Source organism: Bos indicus, chromosome 5 (assembly GCF_029378745.1).
Source record: "Bos indicus isolate NIAB-ARS_2022 breed Sahiwal x Tharparkar chromosome 5, NIAB-ARS_B.indTharparkar_mat_pri_1.0, whole genome shotgun sequence".
Classification (NCBI taxonomy): Eukaryota; Metazoa; Chordata; class Mammalia; order Artiodactyla; family Bovidae; genus Bos; species Bos indicus.
The window spans coordinates 114,931,072-114,950,666 of NC_091764.1; the positions used below are offsets into that span (position 1 = coordinate 114,931,072).

A 19,595-nucleotide genomic window follows, 5' to 3' on the forward strand; every position below is an offset into this window, starting at 1 on the left:
TACCTGGACAGAAAGCCGGGTAAACCAAAGACAGTATTCCTCACCCAGAGGTCGGTCTATATATACCACTTCCAACTGAAAGGAAACAGGGGTCCTGGGAGAAACGACTGACTCCAGGTGTGGGCAAGAGATGTCCCAGAAGGGCCTGGGCGTTCCTTGACACCAAGAAGTGCTACCCAAGGACTTACGAGGGTCACCCAGCAGGACTCAGAGCCAACAGGAAAAGGCTCCTCTGGCCAAGACAGGTCAAGCTGAGGATCGAGGGGAATAATAACTCTAGTAAATTGAAACACACCAAATATGTCAACACTCATGAGTTCATAATCATATTTTTTTAAGAAGAATCACTCATTGCTCACTTCTAGAGGATGCTGGGAACACAATTCATTATTTTGAAAAGCAGTAAGCGAAGGGAAAGAACCAAGGAGCTGCTGCCTCTCTTATTCTGTGTCTCACGGTTACCAGACGGTGGGAGACGGGAAGCTCTCATTACAGAAGCACTCCAGGTGAGAAAAGGAGAAAGGAGACACTCAGTGTCACCACTTCACAATCGGGTACAGGGATGATCAACACAGCTGCTGACATCACAAGGAGAAAGATAAGCAGTGCACACATGCTCGCTAGCACCTGTGAGGCATTCTTGCCCCCAGAATTGAACCTGGATCTGTGTACCTACCAATTCAGGGGCGGGGCTGGGGGGGGAGACAGGAGAGCAGGTTACATGCCACTGCGGGTTGCAGTCAGTCAGGTTCAGGTTCTAAGAAACTCCACATAACAAACAACCCAGACCTATTCTATGAACGCATCTTAAGCAGGAAAAAAATAAGCAAATGGAGAGGGTCCCTATAGATTAAAAACGAATTATGGCAGATTGCAATGTACAGATTAAATTAGTTATAAAAGAAAATGGGAGACAATCAGTTACATCTGAATCCCAACTGGATGTTTATTAATACTATTGATAATTCTATTAAGTGTGAAACAGTATTTGCACCATGTTTCTTGCAAGAGTTCTTTTCAAGAGACACAGTGAGATCTTTTCAATGAAATATGATGTCTGGTAGTTGCTTCAAAAATATCTGCGGTAGAGGAGAGGTGGGCCAGGGTAGGGATGAAATGATTGGCCAGGAGGGGAATGTTTGAGACGGGTGGTGGGCGCATTCGTGGGTTCAGTGCATTATTCTCTTTACTTTTGCATGTGTTTGAAATTTTCAGTGGCAAAAAAAAGTCTAAAACATTAATAAAATATAAATGAAGCTGTTCCTTATTCTCACGATTGACGTCTGGGGGGGGAAACGTCAAGGAAACAATGGGACTCTTACCTTTTCATTAACTGGATGAAAATTCTTCTTGGTAATCGGTATACAAAGGTGTCGAGGACAATCTTTAGGTAATTCAAAGACACATATCCACTTGTGCAGGGGTCCCCTGCACTCAGCGCCTTCTCAACCTTTTCATAGCACTTGGAAAGCTGCGGTGAATTAAAATTAGAGTGCGGCATTCACAGAAATCAGTGGCGCAGAGCCATCTAACCACTTTATTTTCACCAAAACCTCTTCACATTTTCCTTCCCAAAACTGATCAAAAAGGTTACTATGGCATGTACTGAACTTCAAATGTTTAATTGATGAGCTTACTACAAAACAGTATCCCCAGCCACAGCTACTCAACTGACAAGGCAGACAAGTTTCTTGGGGAAAAACAGCACATATAATAGCTCTAACTCAAATTTCAGAGCTAAAAATACTTGGTGGATCTGCCAGTTTGATACATCTTTCTTAATATACTTGCAAGCCATCCTTACTGTGAGCCCATGCTAGGCTGCTCCTGATTAAGTCAGGTCAATCAAACAAAAAGCTGGTAGCATCTTATTAAAAATAGAAGTTGCTTTTACTGTAAGGGAAATCGTTAATATAAGAATTTCATAAACCTTGTACACATTGGACATTTCTTTAATTATCTTTTTTTTTTTCATGGGGAATTTCAAAGAATCAGGGTGAATGAGCTTTGCTTATGGGACTTCTACAATGCAGTAAAGTAGGTTAACCACTGATTTTTATATGACTCATAAAAATGCTGTGAAGATTGGTTTTATTTCCAAAGGTTTTCCTGCTGTTTATTATTGAGTAATAACAATATTCTTCAATATTTCCAACCCTCTCCACTTTGTATGAATTCACTTTTTCCTGCTAACTGTGATAAGAAGATAAACAAAAGAACCATCAACTTGGTGTAGAAGGTGATGTTTTTAAAAGCTGTATTTCTCGATCCCTGGTCTGGGAATTAAGATCCCCACATGCCATGTGGCATGGCCAAAAAAATTTTTTTTATTTTTTTAAAGCTGCTGGAACAGGGAAACACACATACAAGGGTCTCTATCCACTAAACGAAGGAGAAGCACACTCATTAAGACTTCCTCAGGGTGCACAGGAATATCGGAAATCTAAGGGGGAAATCTTTAAAAGAGTCTAGAGACTCCCAGCGCCTAAGCTCCTTGGAAAGTTGCATAAAATTAACCCAAAATGCGGCTAAATGTACCCATCTCTCTCTCAGGGAGAGGGGGCTGCCTGGGAGAAGACTTGTGGAGAGAAGCCAAAGCCAGACATAGAGTCTGGTCTTGGTATATTTGTTGGATTAATGAAATCCGATTTTGTTATCTTAATGACATTCAGTTTCCAATACGGTTTTTTCCTAGGAAAGTGTTTTGACAAAATCAAGAACTTAGGGGAAAAAGCCTAGGAGTGAAACAGAAATCATGTCTTTGCAACACGTCGAACTTTTTTTGGAATTTTCATCGTTACTGTTCATAATGAAACAAAAGAAAAAATGCAAGCAATTCAGCAAAGTATAAACAAGGCCATAAAGATACCTGGAAGTCTCACAACCCACAGGTTTTCATATGGTATTCCAAAAACTCCAACATGATCACGTAAGAGTATATTACAGCTTTGCAACAATGGGACCATACCACACTTTCAGTTTTAACAATTTTTTTTTTTCATTTAACAACATGTCATGAAACTTCTCCCACAAGAACTAGTGTGTATCTGCACTATATTTTGAAGCAACACAAGGCAACCACCACAGTACTGACAAACAAAAGGTACACTTTTTCGATTTTGTACAAGTGTTTTTTGTAAGTGTTTCCCTGATCCCCAACTGCAATGAGATGCCTCATTACTCTCTCTCATGACACCCCGTCTTTTTAGTCACTCCACCCTAGGAAAATGGTATTTGTAAATGTGTATTTGCTTAACAGCTCTCTCCCTGATATATGGTCACGCAATCTCCATAAAAGCCACGGTTGTGTCTGTTTTGTTCATGGTCTAAAATGAATCACAATTTGGCAAATGGTAGGCACTCGAGGTTCCCAGGTGGTGCAGGTGGTAAAGAACCCGCCTCTCAATGCAGGAGATGTAAGAGATGCCGGTTTGGCCCCTGGGTTGGGAAGATCCCCTGGAGGAAGGCATGGCAACCCACTCCAGCATTCTTACCTGGAGAATTCCATGGACAGAGGAGCCTGGGGGGCTGCAGTCCAATGGGTTGCAAAGAGTCAGACACGACTAAAGCGACTTAGCAGGCACACATGCACACAGGCACTCAATAAATAGTTGTTAAAAATGGATATAGTTTTACCAAAAATGTTCTGAAGAAAGGTTTTTAAGTATAAAAAGCTATTTGACACATCAGTAAAAAGAGAAATAAAATTAAATTATAGCTGAAATGCCATTTAAATATCATCAGACTTACAAAAAGGTAAAAAACAAAGGACTTCAAGTGTTGGTGAGTACATGGGACAACAGGAATTCTCACATGCTCCCAATGTGAGTGTAAATTGGTATTCTGAATTGGATACTGCCAAAAAAGGATGAGAATGTGTTCCCTACAACCCAGCAAGGAATGCCTGGGTATAATTCCCTCTGCACATACACACCAGAAACTTTTGCATATACACACCACAAGATATGTAGGCAACCACTTACAGGGGCATCTTCGGATCAGCACAGAGCCAGAAGCAACCCAAATGTCCGAGCATAGGACAGTCTATAACTTGTGTATATATAGCTAATGCAAAACCGTACAGCAACGAAGATATGACTACATCCATGATACGAGTGGATCTCAAGCCAAGCACAAATGGGATGAAAATAGATGGTTTTGCAACTGTGCAAACCCTCTATAGAAAAGAAACAAACAAACATCAAGCAGAAGACAACCCAATCTGTAGGAAAACACATCAGCAAAATATATACATATATCACCAGCAAAGCTTTCATACGATAGAAAGGAGCTAAGTAAGAATACAAATTCATTACAACAAAAGCTTGAAGATGCTAAAACGATGAAAAAAAATAGAAAACAAAAGCGTTACTAAGGAACTAATAACAAATTAGGAACAGCAAGAATAAAAGACAAGGCTGAAATTAAAATTGTCAATAAAGGAATGGCTTGGGAATTCCCTGACGGTCCAGTGGTTAGGGCTGAGCACTTTCGCTGCCAGCGCCCTGAGTTCAGCCTCTGGTTGGGGAACTAAGATCTTGCAAGCCAAATAAAGTAGGAATGGCTTGACAGAATCTCAATGAAAGCAGAGGAAAAATAAAGATGATGGCATACTAAGAGAGGATAGTTATCATCAAGGATAGACAAAGATGGCCCAGTGTAAGGATAAGTGGGGAGACCACTGAAGGAAAGAAAGAAATATGCAAGGAAGACAGGAGGGGGTAGGAGGGATGGAAGGAGGAGGTATTCGTGACATGACACAGGGAAACTTTCCCTGGAATAAGGAACTGAATCTTCATTCATCAAAAGAATATACTGTGTTCCAGGAAACGGACAAAATGCTCCATGCCAAGACAGCTCAGTTTTGCTTTTTCATTTCATGGATCAAGAAAAAATACTTTGGGCATCATGGTAGAAAAAAAAAATTATAAGAAGGGAAAAAAAAAATCCGTTGACCTCAGGGTTCTTCTCAAGAACACCCAGTGCCAGAAGACACTGTAGAAAAACAACATTTTGAGTAAAAGAAAGAATGGTGGAAGAATTATATCCAGCCAAGTTGTTGTTCTAATAAAAAAAAAAAGGGAGATAGTATGAAAAAAAAAAAAAGGGAATAAAGCACCCATGAGCCTTTCTTGAGGGAATTACTTGACAATGAAATTCAGCCAACCCAAGAATATATCAAAATAAAGTCCTCTGAAAGGCATGAGCAAGGGGAGCACTGGAGTGGAGCGATACGTACTGAATTCATGTAAATATAAAATGAGGGTAAAACAACTGGGGGAATTATGGTAATAGGACAGAATGTAAATATCATAAACACTGAGAACAAAATACAAACAGCAAAAAATTGTGAGATGGGAGGGAGGGTGGAAGAAACACAGGAAGTGCCAGTCTTGAGGAATTTCACAGCAGAACCAGCCCTCACTGTCTGTAATTGAGACATCCTTCAAAGCACCGTCATTTCTCCAACTCTTCAAGGCTTTCTTAATCTTTTTTCTTGTCTCAAAGTCCCTCTTGGGACTGAATATTTCTTGTGGTAAAGAAATATCTAAAGTCCAGAAATATCTTTGGCTTCACTTGAGGACTGCGTCATGAAGAGGACCCGGGGTACAGAGCGGGCCAGAGAGTCTCTGGCAGAGCAACCTGGGCAGGTTGTTAAACCTCCTCAAGCTTCGGTCTCCTCAGCTTGAAACTGGGATGATAATGCTACCTACCTTCTAGAGTTGCCATGAGGCCTGAAAACCCAAGGGACGCTTATAACACTGCCCGGCACAGAGGCGGCCCCATTTTTTGTGGTTGCTGTTCAGTCGCTCAGTCGTGTCCGACTCTTTGTAACCCCATGGACCGCAGCGTGCCAGATTTCCCTGTCCATCACTATCTCCCAGAGTTTGCTCAAACTCATGTCCATTAAGTCAGTGATGCTACCCAACCATCTCATCCTCGGTCACCTCCTTCTCCTCCTGCCTTCAAGCTGTCCCAGCATCAGGATCTTTTCCAAAGAGTCAGCTCTTCTCATTAGACAGCCAAACTATTGGAGCTTCAGCTTCAACATCAGCCCTTCCGATGAACAGTCAGGGTTGATTTCCTTTAGAAATCAACTGATTTGATCTCCTTGCTGTCCAGGGGACTCCGAAGAGTCTTCTCAAGCATCACAATTCAAAAGCATCAATTCTTCAGAGCTCAGCCTTCTTTATGGTCCAGCTCTCACATCTGTACATGACTATTGGAAAGATCACAGCTTTGACTAGATGGACCTTATGTTGGCAAGGTGATGTCTCCACTTTTTAAAATGCTGTCTAGCTTTGTCATAGCTTTCCTTTCAAGGAGCAAGCATCTTTTAATTCCATGGCTGCAGTCACTGTCCGCAGTGATTTGGAGCCTCCAAAAAGAAAATCTGTCACTGTTTCCATTTCTTCCCCTTCTTCTTGCCATGAAGTGATGGACCAGATGCTATGATCTTAGTATTTTGAATGCTGAGTTTTAATCCAGCTTTTTCACTCTCCTCTTTCACCCTCATCAAGAGGCTTTTTAGTTCCTCTTCACTTTCTCCCATTAGAGTGGTATCACAGCCTTGTTGTGACGAAGGGGCTTACATAACTCAATGAAGCTATGAGCCATGCCATAGAGGACCACCCAAGATGAACGGGTCCCAGAGGAGAGTTTTGACAAAACATGGTCCACTAGAGGAGGGAATGGCGAAACCCCACGCTGCTGCTGCTGCTAAATCGCTTCAGTCGTGTCCCACTCCGTGCAACCCCACAGACAGCAGCCCACCAGGCTCCCCCGTCCCTGGGATTCTCCAAGCCAGAACACTGGAGTGGGTTGCCATTTCTTTCTCCAATGCATGAAAGGAAAAGTGAAAGGGAAGTCACTCAGTTGTTTCCGACTCTTCGCAACCCCATGGACTGCAGCCTACCAGGCTCCTCCGTCCATGGAATTTTCCAGGCAAGAGTACTGGAGTGGGTTGCCATTGCCTTCTCCAAAAACCCTATGAGCGGTATGAAAAGGCAGCCCCATAAAAGGGTTAATTATGAGGTTGATGGTAATGATTTTTTTTCACTTCTGGTAAACTCAAAGAAATTTAAATTAAATATGCCTTATTTGTAAAGAGGAGCATGATTCTCTTCTTATAAAATTATTTCTCTCTGTGTATCCACCCACCCACCCACTGATGCAGCCATCCTTCTATTAATATATAAAGACAGGCCTAGAATTATGTTCACCAAATGTTGCCTTCGATTATTTCTGGGTGGTGGATTTAATTTATTACTTTCTTCTTTATACTTTTCAGAATTGCTTACATCTTTTCGTAACGGTCATGTGTTTCGGAATGGCCGTGTTTTCATGAAAACAATAAATTCATTAACGACAACCAAGGAAAACAAGTTTTTACTAATCTACCAATGGAATATTCATGTGCCCTTTCCTCCAATGCCCTTAATCTATACGGCTTTTGTTAATTTTTTCTCATTGACAATTTTCTGCTGAAAATTTTAAATTAATAATTTACAAAAAGCTCTACATATGTTAGGAACAGTTACTATTTATCTGTCACTTATGTGGCACATGCTTTGCCAAGTTTATCATTTGTTTATGAGAGCGTGTGCTGTACCGATGCCTTTTCATTTTAAGACAAATTTATCAGTCTTTGTCTTTAATGATTTTGGGGCTTTATTTCATGCTTAAAAGTCTAAATTTCAAGATTAAAAATTTTCACTCATATTTTTTACTTTTAAGCTTAAATAGTTGGTGCATATAGAATTTATGTTGGTGTGGAGAGTGGAAGGTTCCAAGCTTTTTTCCCCAGATGGCTGTCTAGGGAATTATCTAAATAATAATTACTGAATATTCTCTTCCCTGTCCCCATCACACTGTACTGGAATGCCGCACATCGTATGCTAAATTCGTATATCAAGATCAGTCCATTAACCAACTACTGTTTTAATTCAATTTGAATGTTCACTGCTGTACCACTGCCATATTGTCTTATTATACCTTTATAAAATGTTATATATGTGACAGCATAAGCCCTCTATTGTAACTTTTCAGAACAACAAAAAATATATATGTAAATGTGCGTACATATATAAATATACACACCCAGATGTAGGAAGACCATGTGTTAATACTAAATCTTCCAGTCCAAGAACTAGAAAAGACCTCTTCATCTAGTCAGGCTCTCCTTTATTTTTACTCAGCAAAGTTGTATCATGTCTGTATATAGGTCTAAATATTTCTTGTTAGACTTAGAGTGTGAGTGGCACCAAGGCGGTACCTGAGAATCAATCTCTCATCGAGGTCATTATTATCCATGCATTTTTGTTGGCAGAGGTCTCAGTGTTCTGGGAGATGGAGGCAGGTTACAAACACAGTTTAGAGACACTGTCTAGGCTGGTGGTTTTCTAGAGCTGTTCACTTTCTCGGTTCACAGTTTAGATAACCCTGGCACTGGGAAAAAATCTTACCTCTAGGCAAAAGGCCGTCTCAATTTCATCCAAGGAGTAGTTTTTCCAGATATTGTCAGATACAGCGGAACTGGGGGGTTCCTCTCTTTTGAAACTTTTGACTCGTTGATTCTCCCACAGGACCTCTATTAAAACAAAAGAACTTCAGTTTATGAAGACTGTCAAACATACATTCAAGTATTAAGTACTTCCTTTTCATCACCACCTGCATGTTAAAGGTTAAGACTCAAATAAACCAAAACATAAACTTTTATAATGAGTGCTATTAGAATTCTTAGACATTTTAGAAAAAAATAAAATCAATCTACTTGCTATCTTATCTAGGGTAAATCTAGACAGAGCAAATGCACACTAAGTAGACTAATAAAACCATAAAAGTAGTAGAAGAAAATTAAGAAGAATGTCATGTAATACATAATCACTGTGTGAGAAGTCCTTTCCAGAGCATGCATCAGAGCCAGAAATCAGGTAAATAACGGAGAGTCCTGGCAACATAAATATTTTATTTTGATTTGGTTAAAAAACACATAGGTGACAATGAAAGAAAAATAACTGGGAAAAGCTATTGTTAATATACGTGAGGAACACAACTTAATTTCCACAATATATGAGTAGCTCTCATGAATCAGTAAGATAAATATAAATCCCCAATCACACAACAGACTAAGGTTTAAACAGGTAATTGAAATTTTAAAAAAGGAGTTTTTAAAAAGCTAAGCAAGGTATGAAAAACTGCTCAGACTCACTCGTAATTTAAAAGGTCTAATTAACACCAGTTAATTTTTTCCTACTTGTCAAATAGGCAGGGATTAAGGCAAATGACTGTGAAAGAAATCAGTTTCGGCTTGTATGTAGAAAACCTGGTACTTGAATGTTCTCAAATTCCCTTCTAGAACCTTATACTAGAGGAAAAACGGGACAGAGGCATGTGTGCAAGGACACATTCTGTACTGTCTATAAGCGGGGGAAAATGCACCAACTTATATACCCACTCATGGAAGACTGGTTCTATAAATTATGGCTCACAGACATTAAAAACAAAGGGCCTGTCTAAACCATGAATGCAAAAAATCTTCCTTGAAACTGTTTCATGACTGCAAGAAAAGACAATTTATCATAGTTTAATTTTCACTTTAACACTTATTTTGTGTATTTTCCTGTCATCCATCCATCCATCTATGCATCAGAAATAAGACCTGGGAGGATAATACACCAAGAAAACACAGCGGCAGGATTATAGGGAAGTGAGAGTTTGTGTTTTGGGGTTTTCTGGCCTTTTTGCGACAAGTATGTATTACTTTTATAATAAAAGAGAATAAAATAAATCTAAGATATAGCCGTTTTCTTTCTCAAAGTCGACTGCAGAGAATCACAAATGGTTTCCCAGATTTATTTCCTAAAATGTCTGCAAATAAGCTCCACTCAAATTAAGCATACTTATAACTACTCAGCTGCAGTTAACAAACTGCTAGTCATCTGGAATTCCATTTTCTACCTCACACACACACAAGGAAGAAAGAAACGGAAAAAAGAGAAGAAAAGTAAAAGGAAAAAAGGAAGTCTCTAGTGGATCCCTGTGGCTACACGATAAAATACAAAGCCAGTCCTTTAGAACACAGCCTGGAGTGCTGTGGTTCCAGTACGCCCAGTGCTTGAAACGTGGGCTCTTGGAACACGGAAGCTGCGAGGGCCTCACTCACTGAGGGGTGGGGAGCCAGGCCGGTCTCACTCGGGGAGGTGGGTCTCCCCCTGCTTTCCAATGGGGGGCTGCTGCTACTCTAACGGGGCTCACACAGCGAGAAGTTCATCCATTTGCAGCAACGCATTGTGGGTGACTTTTCTACACGCAGGACAGTATGCGGGAAGTGGGCGGAGCAGCTCTAGATACAAAAGGGGCTGACAAATTCAGCTGTGCCATGTTCACTGGCTCCTCTCTCATCGCAGTCAGACCAGCTTTCCCGCATCTCTGCAGCTTGATAATTCCTGCCCCCTCCTGATTTTCCCAAAATTTCCTGTGAAGGATTCTGGTTGATTTGAAATGGAATGGAGAGGAAACGCAAAACAACTTAAGTGGGCAGCTCTGTATGTCGTAGGTGCAGGAAAAAGGAAGTCCTACCCCAGTGTCCTTTCCTTGTGTGCTCAAATGGATGGCGTTTTTAATAAGCAAGATGACAATGGCTTATTAAGAACAAAAGCAGCAAGTCCAGAAATATGAAAAATTAGTAGAAAGTAAATATTGTTCTATGTACAGAAGTGGGTCACTGTAAATGTATGAACTAGAGACGCCTTTCTTACAAAACTTAATAAAATAAGCAAAAGGAAAAAGGGTAAAAACCAGCAAAGCAAATAAATAAATTTAAAATAGTTTTATAACTATAAATATAACTTTTATACAGTTTGTATAAAATATAAACTATAAATTTCACATAAATTTTTCACTATGCATTTATACTGCCCCCTTCCAATTTTTCCCCCCAAAATTTACACTATGATAAACTGAAGCAAGAAGAAACTTAATGTGGCAGACAGAAAGTTTTGTGTCTGGTCATGGTGGACTGGCTCATAATGAAGCAACCCTCCCAGCAGACAACAATGACAAACTTTGGCAGAAATATATACAAAAAACTCTCTGAAGGCATTGCAAAGCAAATGACATAAACTGGAGTCAACACTTGGAGAAATGGGAAAATAACTCATTGAGTTTCTTGTTTCCTTGGCCTTTTGCCTGAGGGCAGGCCTTGGCTGGAACATTATGCTAAGTGGCTAGAGTTTGGATATAAATCTAGGATCTTTCTGGTTTTAGGAATCAAAAAAAGAGAATTCAGGACTATCACCGCGACTGGAAAGTAAAAAGGGAAAGCACAAACATAAAGGAAAAAGGGATAGAGGAGAATCTCCAAAGCCTATGAATAAAACCTGCCAAAATCTCCAGCTAACACCACAAACTACAGATGTGCAAAGCAGAAAACAAGACACCCAGCGAAGCCCGAAACAGCAGAACAAAGATTTCACATGTTAACCCGCTTGGGGAAGACAGAGTTTAGTCTCCTACTAAGGTACACTGGCTACCAAAACAAAAACTTAAGTTCTTCAGAGGAACATTAGAGAATTCAGTCTCTATAAGGCAAAATTTACTGTATCTAGGATAATTTCCCAAATCACTAGACATAGACCAAAAACAAACAAAAAACCATAGGACACTATGATCCACGTTTTTTAAAAAGCAAATCAGTAAAGACCAAATCGCGAAATGACCTAGATGTTGAAATTAGCAGTTAAAAAATTTAAAGTATTTAAAAATGTTAAAGTAACAGTGTGTGAGAATATGAAGGACAATATACTCCTAATGAATGAACAGACAGGAAATCTCAGCAGAATAACAGAAGCTGAGGACTGTACCCTGCGTTTCGGGGAGTCTTTGGTTTTGCCTTTTTTTCCTTTTTGGGCTAGCTGCACAGCTTGCCTGTGGTCATGGTGTATGCAAAGTATGATATGACAGCGATATAACAAAGGAGAGGAGAGAAGAATCCAGAAAACGCTGCTTAAAGTTCCTGTAACTCACGTGAGTTGTGTTTTGCTGTTATTTAGCCACTAAGTCACGTCCGAAGTTTTGCAGCCTGTTGGACTGTAGCCGGCCAGGCTTCTCTGTCCATGGGCTCTCTCAGACAAGAATACTGGAATGGGTTGCCATTTCCTCCTCCAGGGGATCTTCCCAACCCAAGGATCAAACCTGTGTCTCCTGCATTGCCCCCTGAGCCGCCAGGGAAGCCCTTCATGTGAATTAGTATGATATTATTTGGGATTAGCTGAAGATGTATTAATATAAAGGAAAAAAATATGCTTAACCAATCCAAATTTCTTTTGACACAAACTCTACAAAAAAAAAAAAAAAGAACTAGGGGAGGGGCAAATTAGTGGTAGGGAATTACTATGTATAAAATAAATAAGCTCTAAGTATATACTGTACAGCACAGGGAATGCATCAAACTTTTATAGCTTTAAATAGAATATACTATATAAAAACGCTGAATCACTATGTTGTTCACCTGAAACTGATGAATTGAATAAGACTGTAAATCAACTATAATTCAATACAAAATGTTGAAGAAACCAAATATACTGGGAAAAGCTTATAATAATAATAAATAGCAGAACTACTATATGATCCAGTAATTCCACTTTCAGATGTTTAGCCAACAAAGAATTTAAATCAGGATCTCAAAGAGCTCCCACGTTCACTGCAGCATTAGTCACAATAGTCAAGATGTGGACACACCTAAATGGCCACCGATTGATGAATGGGTCAGGAAGTGTGGTTTATACATATAGTGAAATGTTATTTGGCCTTATAAAAGAAGGAAATTCTGCAACATGCAACATCATGGATGAACCTGGAAAACATTACGTAAAGTAGAATTAGCCAATCACAGAAGAACAAAAACTGTATGATTCCAATTATGTGAGCTCTGTAAAATAGTCAATTCATAGAACCAGAGAGCAGAATGGTGGTTGCCAGGGTGAAAGGGGTGAGGGAAAATGGGGAGTGCTAGTCGATGGGCATAAAAGTTCATAAAGGTTAATAAATTCTGGAGATCTGCCATATAACACTGTGCCTATAGCTAACAATATTGTACACTTAAAAATCTGTTAAGTGGGTAGATCTCAATGATGTGTTTAATATAATAAACTAATTTTTTTTAAATTAAAAAAAAGGGGGAAGGGGATGGTGGATAGAGAAAGAAGAAGAGGAATATAATGTGAAAAATCGAGGATCCTCCCGTGGAATAAAACATAATTCAAGCACAGAATTACTTACAGAACATTTTAATAAGAACACAAATTCATTAAAACAAGAGTTCAATAACAAGATAGTAAAACAGTGAGAGAAGAAAACAATATGGTAGGCCAGAGGAAACAACATTATCGAATAAATAAAGGAGACAAAACAACATGGTCCTTAGTGAAAATCAAATTACAGAGGTAGCTAAAAGACCTAGGATGATCCTTATGTATACAGAGGAAGAGGACAAAGAGAATAAAGCACTTCAAGAGAATGTATGCAATAGAGAAGAGCAAAACCATCCGCCATAAGGATAGTTTCTATCATGGAAATGAATCTGAAAAATGGAACAGAAGCTTTATTCAAAGATGTATAATATTACTAGGATTAGAGAGCTGTCTCTCCTTTCCATATTGAGGTATGAACAGATGCCAGGAATAATGCTGACAGTGGTTATTCCTGGGTGGTAGGAACCGTTTGGTTGTTTATTTCACCTTGTTAGTCATCCACCTCAGTGCCTGCCTCCCAGGGCTGCAGGAAGTAGGAAAAGACCCAGTACAGGAGCGTGTTCAGCCTGGTGGCTGGCACTGAACGCACACTCTGGAGGTGAGGCCGGTCACTGTGATCACCAAGTCAGGCACATGAGCCCGCTGCTGACGGACATTCTCTGTGATCAGGCTGGAGCCCGCCTCCTATCCCACCTGAGCTAAGTGTGCACAGCCCAGGCTTCTGCCAGACATGCTACCCCCCAGGGCCCTGAGCCCAGAGAGCTTACTCCCCTGGTGCTCATCACACACATCCTGTGAACCCCAGTCCTGCAAAAGTGCCCCCTTAATCAGACATCCTTCTTCCTTCCATGAACGCCATGACACTTCGTTTTTCTCTTGTAGGCATTTAAATAGTTTGTTTTGGAACTGAGTAATTCCCTGGTAGCTAGCTGGTAAAGAATGCGCCTGCAATGCAGGAGACACCAGTTTGATGCTTGGGTCAGGAAGATCCACTGGGGAAGGGATAGGCTACCCACTCCAGTATTCTTGGGCTTCCCTGGCGGTTCAGCTGGTAAAGAATCTGCCTGCAGTGCGGGAGACCTGGGTTCTATCCCTGGGTTGGGAAGATCCGCTAGAGAAGGGAATGGCTACCCACTCCAGGATTCTGGGCTGGAGAATCCATGGACTGTATAGTCCATGGGGTCACAAAGAGTCAGACATTGCAAAGAATCGGAGCTTAACAGTTCAAATCTTGACTCTACCACAAACTAGCTATGTCACTTTGGGAAATTCATTTAACACCCTAGAGTCCAAGTTTTCTCCTCTTAAGATATGGGATAATAATATCCACCTCACAAAGCTGTTGAGAAAAATAAAATTGAAAGTTAAGTTTTATGAAGTAACTCCACAGAGCACAATAAAAAGATGTTTTTTTTAAGATTAATTTATGTGACATGCTTTATCTTATCCATCTTATTAAAATATTAACAGGACTAGTCCTATTAACATATATGTACGTTCATGTACCTACAGACACACACACACACCTGCACGCACACACGCACACATACTTCTTAAAGTCAAGACGATTTCACTTGGCTTTGTACTCAGTGAAGGGCCTATTAGTCCAGTGACTTGCAGGTGAGCTAACACAGTGTAAAGGATGAGAGGGTCCTGGGCAGCTCATATGGCCTAGTAATTCCCCAAACTAGTAAGGCTTTGAAAAGTAAGAGTCCTGGGGTCTGCTATACACTATCTTGGTTAGTGAAACTGGGCTGAAATCTGAGAATTTATCGTTTTTTTTTTTAAGCTTGCCAGTCAGGCAGATCAGGGAATCAGAGGAGGTAGTCCATGCATATTTGCTGCAATCACTTGTGTTGATCCCAGACAGTGACAACCCATCTTGAATGAGCCGGTCCCACGTGGCAAACCCCTGAGGCAAGAAAACTCTTGCCTCAAACAACCTACAGCCGGAAGGGAGCACCTCCCGCTGTGTGCTCCATACATCTACCTGGAGGAGCTGCACCCCTGCTCTCTGCAGAACTGTGCAACCCAGGCATTGCGCTCCAGAGGCTGGGATTTCCACCAGCACGAGGAAGGCTTTTCCTTCTCAAGGCCGTATGCCTACATGAGCCTGGCTTTAAGTGTCCGGCATAACCACACCGACTACTCAACTATTTCCCCTTTTGTATCAAGATTTGTCCCATCATTAGAAGAGCAGTTACATGTTCACTGTCAGTAATTTTTGAAAATACAGAGGTAGCAGAAAGAATCAAATACCCAGAGATGTACCACTTAAAAGACAATCCATAGTTCAGATTTCCTTTCTAATCATTTACTGATATCCCACACACATTTTTCCAAGTTATAATTAACTTTGTGGAGATCATTGCTTGTGGCTGCACAGTTTATCACGTGAATAAGCTGTGACTCACTTAACCCTTTCCCTGTTTTCAGACATTTATGTCATCTTACAAATAAGGATACCGTCACTGTCTTGGTGGATAACGCATTTTCCGTATTTTAAAGCACTTCCTCAGGACAGAGTCACAGACGAGGAACTACCATGCTAAAGGATATTGAAATCTTTAGCTGTGTGCTTTAAAGATACTGACCTTGACTTCCCATATTATATTTAAGGTTCAAGTCGTTATTTGAACCGAGGTTCTTCAAGAAAACGTTATAATCCACTGCAGCGTCTTTATCGATATTGTAGTGTTGTGCGAACCTAAAATAGAAGCATTCATTAGTATTCAGAAATTACGATACAGAGCATCTAAATGAAGCAGGTTTTTTACTGAGGTACCTTTACACTGGGGCTAGCATTAATTTTAATGCATTTCTCCAGCTAGAGCTAGAAAATAGAAGTAAACCCTAGGAAATGTTACTGTAAGATTTTTGAAATGCAAATACCCCTGAAACTAGCATAATCAACTATGCCTCAATTAAAAAATAAATTAAATAAATAAAACGCAGATATTTGGCGGGGGGGAATCTCATCACTCTGCCTCCAGAGGGCTGTGTATTGGTATGATTGGACAGGAACGTCTTCGGACTCGTGAAAGGAACGCCGTTGCCTGCACCCCTAGGGTCCTCTCCCCTCTCTGGTGGGAGTGGGTGAGGGGCACCTCTGCACTCAGACAGCAAAAGCAGGCCCCATTTCCTTTAATAATTGGTGGGAGATGGATCTGGGCCATGAGTCAGCATACGATTTCTATAACCAGACAAATCTAGAGCTGGGGGAGGACAGAACACAGCCCAGCTTCTTGACCAAGTACATCATTTCAGAGAGAAGCTGTGCCCAGGATGGCATATCATTTTAAAGCAGTTAAAGGTGGGAGGGGGGAGCTTTTCTTGGAGCCTTCTAGGACTTGCATGTATAGAAAGAGAAATTTTTAAAACACTTAAGCAATGTCTCTTCCTGAAATATACAGAGACACTCTTTTTTTAAAGTCAAGATAAATGGAATGTTTGGATTATTTTCTTTTTTGTTTCTAAAATGAAATTTCTATTACTCAAATCTGCTACTTGATAAATGGTTTTCTAGATAATTTCTGCATTATTACATTTATTTAAAAAATTGACAGTTTTTAAATGTTTGGTTATATTGTCTCCATATGTGTTGGTTTCTATAATTATCTAATTTCATGCTGCTTCCTAAAAATTTAGTAATTATCACTTAAAGTATTTGTTATTTTTGTTTTCCAAATTTAACAAAGAGTAATGTCGTGTATTCATTTCAATGCATACCTTTTTTTTTTTTCCACTTTGGTGAATCCTGCCTATTGTCCTAATAAGAAAAATTATCTTGAGATATGATAGCTGCCAGATGTTAACACTAAGACTCCCTAAATAGCTCCATCTTTCATCCGTAGACTCTGCCTGGCAAACATAAGCTGTAAGCACAAGAACCCAGAAGGTGGCCCCTGATGGGCTCCTTTCCGAGTTGCTGTCCTGCAGAAAGTCTCCGCTGCTCTGCCGCTCCAGGAAAATGTCAGCATCCTGATAAAAAAAAAAACCCGTCACCGGCTCTCCCGCTTCCTGTGAAAACTCAGCATTCCTTCCAACTGGCACTGGCTCAAGAAAATCCTGACCTTTCCTAAAGTTCAGCCCACCGGCATTCGTAATACCTGCTACACGGTTGCTGAGAACAGGCAGACACAACCCTTGGTAATATTTCCTACAGATATGATGCAAAAATGAAGCCTCGGTACTTCCCAAGGATGCAGTCTCTCAAAAGCCTTTAAAAAAAAAAAAAGAATCAAGGCATTCCCAATCCCAAGTTGGACACATTCCCAAGACTCAGCAATAAAGGCCATTTTCCCAGGGACTTGATCTGCAGGCGGGAGAACCCATACGTGTGTAGATGCCCAGGGCAAGAGGGCCACGTGGGAAGGCTGCCTTCAGGGACAAAGGAAATGATGCCAACGGACCCATAAACCTCTTCAGCACCACCACCTACACCTGCGCTTTGGGCTGCATTCACCTGCCCAGGCAGCAGGCTGACCAACTGAGTTTGTTTGTTTCTTTGTTTTTCAAGGTCACAAAAATGATTTTACCCGGATTCAAATATTTCGTCCTGCAGGGGAACGCACGGGACAGTACAGGGGTGCGAGACGGGAAAGGAAGAGAGAGCCCCGCGGGTCTCAGGACGGTCGGGCCAGGCGTAGCACCTGGCAGTGATCGTCTCCCCCAGTTCTTGTTTCCACAGGCTGGATGGTATTCTGCAGCCTCAAGAGAGCTATTTCTCAGAGAGCAGAGGGCACCCGTGGAGTCTTTATGATTATGAGATTATCGCTGTGAAACTAGCGCCTACTACGTGCCAGGCACATGGCCAGGCACACTTGGCACATTCCTCCAGGTCCTCCAGCCTGGAGAGGCAGGCTCCTGAGTCCCCATCTCTTTAAGAGAAAGCTGACTCTCAGGGAGGCCCAGGAATCCAGGGAGGGCAGACACAGACTTGACCCCAGGCACGCCTGACTTCAAAGCCCAGCCCACGCCCACTTCCCCGTGCCCCCCTACCACCCTCCCACGCTGAAGGCTGATATTAAAGACAAAGCTGTCAGATAAAAGAAAGCATTCAAAAACACATTGTGTTGCCTGCTGAAACACTGAAAAGGCAAAGCTAATACTGAAGCAGCTTCTCAAGGAAAGAGTATATTCTCCAGCTTCAATAAGAAAAGCATTAAAGCAATTGAAGAAATGGTCTACTTTTGATCTTCCCCATTTCAGTTCTAAAGGAAAGCAATTCTATTATGTTAAGTTCCTCCAGCCTTATCACACAAACAGCATTGTTTTTGAGGCTTAAAAAAAATCTCAAATAAAAATTTGTGGAGTTCTTTATTATTCAATACTTGTGAGATAGGGAAACAGACAGTAACATTTTTTATAGATTTACTAGGTTGGGAGACTGCAGTGCCAAACACAAGGTTTATTGTCAAATAAAACACTGTTTTGTATTTTGATTGCCTGTTTTAGAAGAGTGTTGCTTCTGTTCTATAATTGCGTGCACAAAATTATTTAATTTGTTTTGTTTGGATCTTATTCTGGACATTTTCCCAGTCGGAAAGATGTAAAAATTAAAACATCTATTATGTCTTTTATATTCTGAGGTGGGTTATAAAGAGAAAAAGAAGAAGAAAATATTCAAAAGACTCGGAAATATCCCTACTTTAAGTCTCCAGGCTTTCCAGGCCCTGCCGTGGTCTGTGAGGCTGCTGTCATGTGCCCTCCAGACTTCCTTGCTCTGGGAGCAAATTCCTTTCCTAACAGAGGCAACGTCATCTTTATTTAATAAAACGACGTAAGCAACCACAATGGCCCATTTTACTAGCGATTTATAACTGCGGTGTGATGTGAAACCCTAGGCTCGGGGGGAAATAATCAAGCTTGGTACTTTTGTTAATGGCCTAGAGGGTGCTGAGAAAAGCGGGAAAAGGCAGGAAGACGACGAGGACCTCTTGACTGAGGTTACACATGGGTGCCCCTTCCAGAGGCTTCCATTCAAAAGTCAGGTAACCACAGAATCTGAGCATTTGGCTTCTTCTAAATGATCTGGAGCTTACTGGAGGCTCAAAAACTGTGCTGCTTCCACACCCTGCCCTCGAGTCAGGAGCAGGTGGCCGCGGTTTTCAAAGGCCACGGAGCAGCTCCTGTATCCCCCCAGCTCTGCCGTGCCTGCCCCAACCCCGGCAACCACAGTTCTCAAAGGAAAAGTCGGTTTCTGTTACTACATCAGGATAGAGGGCCAAGAAGGAGCGCAGCGACCAAAGAATAAACGGTGACATTTTCACTCTTCTCCTAACCCCAGGCCCAGAGCAGGAGTCATCTGTGAACTGGACTCCTGGGTGGCAGAGGGCGTGG

At 41.1% G+C, this 19,595-nt stretch overlaps 1 protein-coding gene across 5 annotated transcripts in view; it reads right to left on the reverse strand.

The window, feature by feature from the left end:
• Window positions 1–19,595, reverse strand: part of EFCAB6 (EF-hand calcium binding domain 6) — a 253,339-nt gene that overhangs the window by 158,148 nt on the left and 75,596 nt on the right. For all 5 annotated transcript variants that reach the window (XM_070790542.1, XM_070790543.1, XM_070790540.1 and 2 more), the window contains 3 exons: window positions 15,848–15,960; window positions 8,466–8,590; window positions 1,323–1,471 (listed from right to left, as the gene is read on the reverse strand). In XM_070790542.1, coding sequence (XP_070646643.1) covers window positions 1,323–1,471; window positions 8,466–8,590; window positions 15,848–15,960 — 387 coding nt within the window. The remainder of the gene's footprint in view (window positions 1–1,322; window positions 1,472–8,465; window positions 8,591–15,847; window positions 15,961–19,595) is intronic.